A 10,820-nucleotide genomic window follows, 5' to 3' on the forward strand; every position below is an offset into this window, starting at 1 on the left:
TTTTTTTATTTTGATTTGTGATTTTATTCATTTTGATTTTATTTGACCTTTTCTGTTGATATAATCTGTCACCCCGTGTTTCTTAATCTACCTTCCTTGCATGTGTATTTTGGTACGTCTTCTTATCTTTATGGTCTATTTACTGTTTTTATTCCTGTTTATTTATATCGCTGTTTGACTTGACTGGAGATAAAACATCAGTTTCGTTGTAACAAATGACAATAAAGTTGTGACATTCAAAAGTGAGTTGATAATGATAATAATGATACTGGTTTCCATGATACATTGCCACACACAACAATACAAGGTCACAGAAAAACTTAATAACAGGGCTCTGTCATGGCTCCGCCCCCAACTCTGACTCCACCAATCAGTGATCGCCAGACTGTGAGGGCGGAAAACAACACGGAAGCGCCACTAAGAAAACACGACACGTCCACTGAGCGCAATAACACGCCTCTGCGGCCGAAAATGAAGTAATATGAAATATATTGTGACGGATTTCAGCCGCAGTGTTAGTTCAGTGGGTTTCTCCTCCAGCAGCAGCATGCGGGACCACGGCGCTGTGGTTTTGGCCTCAGAGAGATACGGCAGCGCAGAGTCCTGGAAGTATTTAGCTAAGGATGGAGCGGTGGAGAGGAGGAGAGACGGCAGCGAGGCTGACTCCAGAGCCAGCTCTGTTGTTGGGGTTTTTAAAGTGAGGATTCAGTACATTTGCAGGCAGCAGCACTGAGTGTCCTGAGAGTCTGACTTTTTAACTTCACTAATTTCAGAGTGTCTTCCTGCCTCAAGGCTACCCAGAGAGTGTCAGTGATGATTACCTGCAGTACCAGTTCTGGGACACTATGCAGGTATAGTAGAAGAAACCAGAACCAACGGAGATCATGACCATCCCCTTCACAGTGAAGCTCTCTCCATTCACTCTCTCTCCCTCAGGCCTTCTCCAGCTCTCTGTCAGGGACTCTGGCCACTCAGGCCTCTCTCAGAGGAGTCGGTGTTGGAAACCAAGAGGCTACTGTGGCTGCAGCCACGGTCACCTGGTTGTTAAGAGGTGAGCCTTTAAAAAATTACAATAAAGTGGCATTACTCTTGCATCGTTAGCACAGCTTGTGTAATGATGTTTTCCCCCGCAGATGGAACTGGCATGCTGGGAAGGATCCTCTTCGCCTGGCGGAAAGGGTAGGCTCATAGCTGAGCCTTTATTCAGTCAAATAAAAGTGATTTATAATAATAATAATAATAATAATAATAGTAATCATTTATTTGTACAAGTAAGTGCTTCACATGAGTCATATATAAAACATCCATCAGTAAAATGTACATGAAATTAAAAAAGACATCACGCATCTTGTATAAAATCTTTTTAATAAAAAAGTGAAATTTTTCCTACTTTATTCATGCTCCTGTTTCACTGATGGATATTCCTCTTTACGATCATTTTCTTTGTCTCTGTCACAGGAGTAAACTTGACTCGGAAGCCAAAAAATGGAGGTATGGGCTGTGTTCAGGCACTACATTGTGAAGACTTGATGAGTCTAAACATCACATAAAGAGCTATTTGATGTCACAAGTCCTTTTGTCAAATTTCCTCCCAGGCTTTTTGCCGATGTTCTCAACGACATTGCCATGTTCATGGAGATACTGGCTCCATATTTTCCTCCTTTCTTCACCTTGATTGTGTGCACTGCAGGAGTGTTCAAGGTAAAAATGACTTCAGTAACTCAAGTCAGCTGAGATAAAAATGTAAAACTGCTATTCTCAAAGCTAAATGAGTGACTGAACCTTAAGTTTAGAGTGTGTGTGTATGTAATGACAGGTCAGGAGTAAACAGAATCAGAAAGCAAATTATGTTTCTTTTTCTGGCTTTTTTCTAATCAGTGTTTTTTGCTCATAAAAAACTGGATAATTTTACATTTTACTTTGCAACCTGTCGACACTGCAGAGTGCAAACCAAAAAGTTTGGAACCCACTGACCTGAACTTTGAGGCCTGATAACTGGACTAAATTGTCACTTCGTGTCAGTTCCCTACATTATTATTATCACTATTCAGGCTACACATTCAAGAAATCCAACTTCCTGAAGCTGGAATTAGACGATTGGAGACGAAAATTTAAAACGGCAAATTTTCAATTGACTGACCAAACACTTAATCAATGTAAAGTTTTAGGACTGATGAATATAAGGAACTTGTTATGTGTTTGTCTTCTCCAGTCGATTGTCGGAGTGGCAGGCGGAGCGACCAGAGCCGCTCTGACTGTTCATCAGGCTCGCAGAGACAACATGGCTGACATCTCTGCCAAAGATGGCAGTCAGGTACTATTTGGGATTTTCTTTTTTTTTTTTTTTTTTTTACCTATAACTTTTTATTTTTTACCTGTTTCTGTTTCTCATGGAGCAGTCTGCAGTGAACAGTGATATCCTGTAAATAAGACAGTGTACAGTTGCGGTACAAAGGTCCAAATCCTCTACCCATTCATTCATTCATTCTCTCCTCTATTTAGGTCATACAAGGAAAAAGTAGTAAACCACAATATGACGGCAGTTATGGGGGCAGATACCCTATATACAGCATTTTACTGTCACAGTAGAAAAAGCGCAGGTGTTATTAATAACACTGACGATGGACCAAAGCGTTCATTAAATTAGTTTTCAGCTCTGAATTGTCAAACTGCTGTTACAGCACCTCTGGTGACAGATGTTTAGAAGCTGCAGGTTTCTGAGGTTTAATTGATAAGAAATATTTAAATCAACAAAACCATCAAAACACATCTCTTGTTTTCCTCAGGAGACTTTGGTGAATTTGGCTGGACTGCTGGTCAGTTTGATACTCATCCCCCTCGTCACTAATAATCCGGTGTAAGTGTTGTTATAGCTCACATATATAAGTTAGGCTGTGTAAAACATTAACTGTCCTCACCTCACTCACACACACGTACAGTATAGATTTATGTAACTCTGTCATTATCTACCATTGTGAAGGTGCAATACTCGAACTGTGAACTGTTGTACTTTAGCCTACACCAACCTGTCTAAGTATATAAAAGTGAATTACATACATTGTATACAGTGCTACACATTATATAAATAGCTTATTTATGGTCATTAACAGTTTATGTTAATGACATCTTTTATATAGTCTATATCTTGTGTTTTTAATTTTATACTTTATTATGCATTCATTAGATTCTTGTGGTCGATATGCAGATTAAGATTAACTTGAACGTGAGATCACTTAAACTTTTATTTGTTTGACTTCTTGAGTCTGTCGTCACTTTAATGTCGTCCACCTCCATTCTCTTCCTCTCTGTCTCCCCCTCAGACTGACTCTCAGCCTCTTCTTCCTCTTCACCATCCTCCACCTCTTTGCCAATTACAAGGCTGTGCGTTCGGTTGTCATGGAAACCTTCAACGAGGCGCGGCTTGCGATCGTGTTACAGCAATACCTGAGAGACAAACGAATCCTGAGTCCACTAGAGGCCAATCAGAGAGAGCCAGTTTTCTTTGGTAAAAAAAATAAAATAAAATAATTTCAATGATTTTTCTTGGTTCTTCCATGATGTGTTTTATTCTACTGGCACTGAGACTCAGATGTTCTGTAATATGTTGACTGTGCATTGAAAATTATGATTTTTTTTTTTTTCCAGAGTTAAGGAAAACGGTGCCAATCAAACTCGGAGTGAGGCTACAGGAGGTTGTACAAAGGTGATTTCATCCACCATTTTTTCTTGTATGATTAAAAAAATTACAATCTCTTATCTTAAATTAACTGCTTATTTTGTAGCCCAGAGGAACTTCAGTTGGCTTTGAAGAAAAACAACATGCCTTACCTCTTAGGAGTGAGAAACGGTATGTCGACCTGAGAAGACTTCTTCCTCCACAGAATAGCAGCGTGTTCAAGAGCCATAAAATATACTTTGGGTGTTTTTAACTCAGCTGTCTTCCTCTCAGGGTGCATATGTGTGTGTTTGGGACCAGAAGCATCAGTACATGATGAAATCAGAGCGATGTGCCAGGCTGTGTGGATCAGCAGCATGATGAGCCCTCCAGCTGCCACAGAACCTCCTTCACAGCACCAGCGAAGTGAGACTTTACCTTCATTCATTTACATTAACAGAGTGGCTTTAATGTTACACTCTTTTAAACACTGTAAACTTGTTTTCTTTTTTAAAAGGTCAATGGGAAATGGTGCATGAGAGTCACAAACTGATGGATACAATTTTTGATCCATTTCTCAAAGGTAAGCCCTCACAAAAATGTTTTAACAAAAAAAAAAAAACAAAAAAAAAACACCTTCATCTTGTGTAGTTTTTTAACCAATAAAATTGTTTGTTGATATAATTTCCAGGTGTGGAAGCTGCAGGATGGGACACAAAACGAACTCTGCTGGACTGGGACGAGTGGAGGGTCGAGTGGAAATCTAAAAGCAACTGAGCAAATTCTCACTGTTTATGTCACATTGTTTAACCTTTTATTAAACAATGATATTTCTAAGAACCTCTTGTTTGATTCATTCTGTGTTCAAAGCTCAGCAGGGATGATACAATGCAATATTTTGTACAGGATTATTTACATTTTTGACATTGGCTAATTAAAAAAATAAAACTGGAGAACTGGTGAGAAAATGTCATTAATCAGTTTTTTTTTTTTTTGCTCTTCACTGTGAAAATAAATAAATTCCATTCACTGGAGGATAGGGGCGCTATTGAACATTCACAACCAATTAATACACCACGAAGAAGAACCAAAGCGAAACATGGCTGTGTCAAGTCAGTTACATTCTGCAGGGTAATAGCGGATAATAAGTAGATAAGCTTAAAGAGTATAAGTGATAATATATGCTTAATGTAGTTTAATCGCAATGGTTTAATACTAAGATAAAAACATACTTCTATGTTGCTGAATAAAGTATAAGTATTTAACATTTACATGCGTTACCGTAAAGCTTTCAAACACCAGGCTATTATTTTGAAAATTCTAACCGGATGTATACATTGCATTGCTGGACCTACCGTTCGTTTAAACAACTCACAACTACAAAGTCATAATTTGGTCATAAATTGACCTAAATTGTGCTCACAATGGGAAGATATAAATGCGCCTACAACTGTGAAAGCTCCAGCGATTCAGACGTGAAGTTTTTTAAGTGAGTTTTCAATATTAGTAATAATTTGTCATCCAAAACCATGGAGTTGCTAGCTAGCTGATTTGTGAGGGAATTGTCAAGCTAGCAACAAGTTTCACAGTTAGTTATTAGTGTTTTCTCTTTTATGTAACCACGAATTTAAGAAAAATATCGTCAGACTTTCTTAATTTGGTCTCTGTATGTCTGTATGTCAGTGGGTGATGGAGGACAGACTGCATGTAACTGCGGGTTCACTAATTATCAACGGAAGTTAACCTTTGTTGTTTTCATTAGACTTCCAGAAAAAACACAGGCATGGTTAAAATGAATTCTCAGTGCAGAGAAATATATAACAGGCCTCTTACAGAAGGGAACAAATGTAATTTGTTATATATTTGTATATTTCTGCCTGGCTTAAAAAGAGGAAATGTACTCATCACGTTACTGAAATCGTTTTACTAGATGTTTTTTGTTGTTGTTTTTTATTCCAGAGTGAGCAGCTCACTCAGATGATGGGTGGTCCTGATATACATTAGAGAATATTACACTGAAGTCCAAAAATTAACGATCTGGCAATTATTGCAGCCTCTTTTTGTGGTAAACTGTATATGTTGTTAAAATGGACTCTTATATTTATATATAAATGAGAAAAAAATAGTAATATGAAAGTGGAGTTCAGAGTTGTGTTTCCTCCACACATGAGATAATGGCACAAATTAGGGTTCGAACTTGGGCTTGGTGTTGCTTTAATGAGTTGTGTGTTACACCAGGTTTCCACTTTACAATCCCCGAAAACTCAAGAAATGGCTCGTCAACATGAAGTGGAAGGACTGGACTCCGTCCCGCTTCTCTGTGCTGTGCATCAATCATTTTGAGGAGCAATATATTGACAGAACAAGCAAATGTGTGAAACTCAGAGAGGATGCAGTTCCCACCATATTTTCATCGCCTGTTGACACACAGAAAAGGAAGGTTTGTATTAATTTATTCAGTGTCAGTGGACCATTTAACAATAAAAATCAGCTGCTCCCTTGTGTGGGAAAAGTCATTCTTTTGTATTTGACAGTAATGTCATTGAATCGACCAGGAGGCTTCCTTTAAAATCTTCACCATCTGTTTGTGATAACTTAATACTGTCACTGTCTCCCTGATGTAGGCTTCCATCAAGCCAAGAAGTAAGAGACAGAAGGTGAGAGCATCCTGTACTGACATGTAGCTGTTAAAGCATGTTGGTCCTTTGGTTTGAATTGAAAAACATTGTTTGCTCAAATGGAGCCGACTTAACTTGAGTTTGAGAATGAATGACAGGAACATATATGCTGTTTTTATTCAAGCTGTTCTTCACCTTAGCACCATGGATTCAGTATAATAGTTTATAAGCACAATTAATACAAACATTCATTGTGTTGTTTCCTTGTGTTCTGAACCCAGCCACATGGTAAAGCCTCACAGACGAGTCCGGTTCAGTCTCCAACAACCTCTCCTGCCACAGCAAAGCGAAACACCCAGAACAAAGAGACCAGCCTGACAGAGCAGGAGGCTGCAGGGTATGTCTTTATAAACAGAGAAGCTTTGACTGAACCACCCACTGTTTTATTTTACACTTTCTTTACTTGCATTATGTCACTTTCTCCAGATCCCTGTTTATAGTGACAATGTGGTTAGTGAAAGACATGTCAACATCAAAGCTGTTTGTTTATGGTACAACCAGCTAACTCTGTCAGTTAAGATCAGATTTGTTTGTGTTTTTTTTTGCTCTTTAATGTGTTTCTATTTTCTGTTTCTATGGTCAGAGACAAAGACTCGAAAAAGTCTGACAAATGGAGAATCATAGTAGATGAAGGGCTGATGAAGATTGAGTCTTTTCCTCATTTCTTCCATGGAGATTACTGTGTACCACAGGTCAGTGGTGTTACTGTCTCTGGACAAATCAAAGACAGTGCCTTCTGTTGTCAGATGTTTACATTTATCTTTGCAATTAATTATTAAATACTGTAATTTCACATATATATATATACATATACATATATATATATATATATATATATATACATATATATACATATATATTTATAGTATATTGTCCATTTGTCACTGACAGGATATTCAGTGGGCTCCAGATGATGATTTCAGTGTAAGTGGTTGACATGATTTTAAACTTTTAAATTACAATATTTTCTCTTTTGTGCTCTGACCTCTATGTTGTGATGTATTTTAATCAGTCTTCTGTAATGTTCACAGGCAGAATGTGAAGATCCTGAAAACATGATAGAGGTGGGTCTATCGCTGTATGAAAGTGTTGCAGCTGCATTAAACACAATAGCAATAGCAGCAACAGGGATTATTACCGGATCACAATGTGCGATCAGATGATTTAATGCTGTGATTGCAGGTGAAAGAGCCGTGGCAGTGGCTTGGTCTGGATGTCAGAGGACCTCTTCCCCAAACACTGAACGGACACAAATACATTCTGACTGTGACAGATTATTACTCCAAGTGGGTGGAGGCTGTGCCGATGCAGTCGTGCCTCCCCCCACATGTGGCAAAACACATCGTGGACATCATCACCCACTTTGGATACCCGGTCAGAATCCTCTCCAGACTGCCTCATGACATAGTCCACAAAGTGAGTGATATGGTTGTAGAGAACTTAAGTTCCTCCTCCTCTCCTAGCTAACCTCTGTTTCACAAGCTAGCCAAGAAAACTACAACTCCTGTGAGGCTGTGACAGCGTGGCGGGAAGAGATATCAGCTTTAAAGAGACTGAAGAAAGAAGTTCTGATAATATTGTGTCCTGATCAGCCAGTGTCTCATATAGATGTTCTGTGTGAATGTATGTCCATGATAGATCAACAGGGAGCTAAAAGATCGGCTGAAGGTCACCATCGCTCTTGTCGTTTATCATCAGCAGACGGGCACTGCAGATCTGATCACACAGCAGCTGATCGACAGGTGTGTATTTGAGTTTGCACCAAAAATGTTCATTACTGTACCATCTTACAATAATTGCATCATTTGTAGGTCTAAGTGTAGGGCACTTTATCGGTGCACATCATTGATGCTGTAGCTCTCCTGGGAAGTGTATTCTGGTGGTATTAAATTGCTACAGAAAACCTGTATAACCGGATATGCTCTCATCTTGGCTTCAGATGAATACTGTAATTTTTCTAATTGCTGCTTCCCAACAGGACGGTAAGCGATCTAATACAAGAGCACGCAGCCGACTGGGACGTCTACCTGCCTGCCAAGGTTTTCAGTCTGTGTTTCAAAGAGCATGCAAAGACCAAGGAGAGGCCGTTTTCAGTGCTCTGCTGTGGAGGCCTGGAGCCTGTCCAATCCCCCAGAGGACTGAATGTAAGTGCAGGTTCTGAACATTTAGAGTTTTGAGCCTTTGTCTTATAGAAGCTGTAAAATGATTTGTGTGTTCTCGCCTCTGTTTCACAGTATGCTTATTCCAAGATCAGAGAGAGTGCTTTCGTGGTCAGATAGAAGTTTAAAGTTTATCAGGTGAGTTGAATATATTTTAAAGTTTTGTGTGTAAGTTATGTACATACCATACTTTAATATAATACTCTGCATTTTTAAGTGGTCGTAGAATTTGTGTAGTAACTTGGGATTTTTCGAAGGTGTTTTCCAGAAAGAGTAAATCAGTCAATTTGAAATCAATCTCAGAAGTTTGAGGAAATCATGCAACAGTAAAAACACAACTTGTCTTACTCAGTATTGTCATTTTGCAGGTCAATGAAAGTGGAAACCAAACCGGACTCGGTTTATTTAGCAAACAGTGAGGAAGAATTCTGACTTAGTCGAGGGCTGACATATAAAAGTGCATCATGGCCACAGTGTGGGAACACAGGAGCCCCGGTGGTTTGATGAGGATGAGGTGCTGACTGCTCAGATTTTGGAGACGAAAATGCAAACCTCAATGGCATCTACCCCAGGATCCACTGATATTGTCAACCTGTTCAGTCCAGAATATGTTTTGACTTTGACCTTCCGTCAACTCGGTAGAAGAACATTTTCAGCTCAGTTTTGTTTCATACTTTTGGCTGTAAAACTGTTCATCAGTTCAACTGTCTCAAAATGTACAAAATGCAGTAGAATGACTGAGCTGCATGCAGTTTAGTGCCAGAGAGGAAGTCAAGAGCAGGTCAGCTGAGTTCATGGAAAAGTGATGTAAGTTTGGGCTTGAGCCACTTGAGTCTGAGAGATTCAGTATTTTGTTTAACACTAGGATTTGTTGGTATCTTGTGAGTTGGCCTCCTGTAGGTGGTATTTCTTGAGAAAGTATGAGTCAGTGTTAATTCAGCCAGTCCAAGCATTTGAGCTGGCGAAAAGGCAGCTGTCTCTGATTCTGTTTTTGTTCTTTCTTTTGTCTATGAAATATAAAACATGTCAATAAACTTTCTTTTGAAAATAATGAGAAGAGTCAAAAATATTCCTGTGTCAACACTGTGCTATGAAGACACCTGCACCTAGTGTCCAGTTATGAGTTACAGCCTCTGTGTTTACAGATTGTGGTGTTTCAGTAGAACTACCACAGTAATTTGTCATCTTTCATACAAAGTGTGTCAACAGACAACAGCACAGATTCAGGAGCATGTTAACATTTGCTAGACTGCACTGTTCAACTGGACATCTTTAATACATTTTAAAACATGAAATATATGATTTTCTTCCAAAAACACTGTATGAATGTTTATCATGTTCTAGATCATGTCTTTTTAGCTCCTACTGACCAGCCAACCACACCACAAAATCATAAACATCACAAGAGAAAAACAAATTGTGATTCCAAACGTCTTGTCTGATTGCACACGTCTCTTGGCAGCTGTGGCTTCAGCTGTTCGACTCGCTGCGGTGACAGCTGCTGTCAGGCTGAAAGGAGGAAGTGAAGTCCTCTCACACAAAGACTCAGTGAGTGAAAAGAAACACACCTGTTTGTTTCACCAGGGAAGGGGCCTGTGGTTTAAAGGGCTTTGATCCTACTCATCTATTCTAATGCTGAATTCAAACAGAAGAATGAAGCTCCCTGAGAAACCACAACGTTTTCACATTAAGGACCCTAAACTGACACAAATTAGACCAGGGACCCTCATTTGATAAGATCTTGTCCCAGGAGCCTCCATCTGATGAGATTTTTGTTTTTTGATGTTTTATGACATAAAAAGTTTGAAACCCATGACCAAAATTGCATATGTATATAATCTAATAATATATAATAGTTAAGCATTGTCATTGTGCTACTTATGATTACAGTAAAAATAAATTATTCCCCTTTTTGCTTCCCATGGACCCCACAAATACATTCTCTGTTGAATTTTGTGGGGATATTTTGAAGGTTGGAACAAGAACTTTTCATTGTAATTCATACAAGTTAACTGGATAGATTTTCTTATAATTCACTGAAGCATCAAAGCATCACATTTAGAAAAGTTAGTGTGGACTGTACTTATTTTAAATTGTACTTATTATCTCTCACATACTCTCAGGCCCTGCTTTGTTGTGTTATATGTGAATGTTGTAAATAAAAGATTCAAACTTTAAACATAATGACACTACATTGTCATATTGTACAGGGATCTCTTTGTAAAATAAATAATGTATATCAAGAGACTTTGTGATTGAATAAAAGTTAAATAAATTAATAAATACTTTAAAGTATATTATGCTAAATTTTAAAACCAGTTTTTAGCT

The 10,820-nt window shown here is 38.5% G+C and overlaps 2 protein-coding genes across 2 annotated transcripts; both read left to right on the forward strand.

Moving 5' to 3' along the window:
* The first annotated feature begins 380 nt into the window (after positions 1-380).
* rusf1 (RUS family member 1) lies at positions 381-4,623 on the forward strand. The gene is made up of 14 exons (XM_071466669.1): positions 381-697; positions 774-851; positions 937-1,051; positions 1,134-1,179; positions 1,459-1,491; positions 1,596-1,701; positions 2,213-2,314; positions 2,787-2,857; positions 3,321-3,505; positions 3,646-3,703; positions 3,783-3,847; positions 3,950-4,081; positions 4,173-4,238; positions 4,347-4,623. The coding sequence occupies exons 1-14, from the start codon at positions 482-484 to the stop codon at positions 4,430-4,432; spliced, it is 1,359 nt and encodes a 452-aa protein (XP_071322770.1). The 5' UTR covers positions 381-481; the 3' UTR covers positions 4,433-4,623.
* A 105-nt stretch (positions 4,624-4,728) lies between these two features.
* On the forward strand, positions 4,729-9,543 carry LOC139611770 (uncharacterized). The gene is made up of 12 exons (XM_071466683.1): positions 4,729-5,144; positions 5,894-6,095; positions 6,280-6,312; positions 6,555-6,670; positions 6,917-7,025; positions 7,225-7,257; positions 7,365-7,397; positions 7,516-7,749; positions 7,972-8,075; positions 8,312-8,477; positions 8,568-8,630; positions 8,861-9,543. Exons 1-11 carry the CDS (start codon positions 5,080-5,082, stop codon positions 8,610-8,612), a joined length of 1,140 nt encoding a protein of 379 aa, XP_071322784.1. The 5' UTR covers positions 4,729-5,079; the 3' UTR covers positions 8,613-8,630; positions 8,861-9,543.
* The last annotated feature ends 1,277 nt before the right edge of the window (positions 9,544-10,820 follow it).

This window comes from Trachinotus anak, unplaced genomic scaffold (genome assembly GCF_046630095.1).
Source record: "Trachinotus anak isolate AG129_WGS33_773 ecotype Australia unplaced genomic scaffold, CSIRO_AGI_Tana_v1 ptg000003l, whole genome shotgun sequence".
NCBI lineage: Eukaryota > Metazoa > Chordata > Actinopteri > Carangiformes > Carangidae > Trachinotus > Trachinotus anak.

Excerpts from the sequence above, each read along its gene's own strand:
- rusf1 (XM_071466669.1), top strand. The coding sequence starts at position 482 with ATGAAATATATTGTGACGGATTTCAGCCGCAGTGTTAGTTCAGTGGGT. Across the intron at positions 698-773 it reads CTGTTGTTGGGGTTTTTAAA|AGTGTCTTCCTGCCTCAAGG; the intron begins GTGAGGATTCAG and ends CACTAATTTCAG. Across the intron at positions 4,082-4,172 it reads TCCTTCACAGCACCAGCGAA|GTCAATGGGAAATGGTGCAT; the intron begins GTGAGACTTTAC and ends CTTTTTTAAAAG.
- LOC139611770 (XM_071466683.1), top strand. The coding sequence starts at position 5,080 with ATGGGAAGATATAAATGCGCCTACAACTGTGAAAGCTCCAGCGATTCA. Across the intron at positions 6,313-6,554 it reads CAAGAAGTAAGAGACAGAAG|CCACATGGTAAAGCCTCACA; the intron begins GTGAGAGCATCC and ends TTCTGAACCCAG. Across the intron at positions 7,258-7,364 it reads CTCCAGATGATGATTTCAGT|GCAGAATGTGAAGATCCTGA; the intron begins GTAAGTGGTTGA and ends TAATGTTCACAG.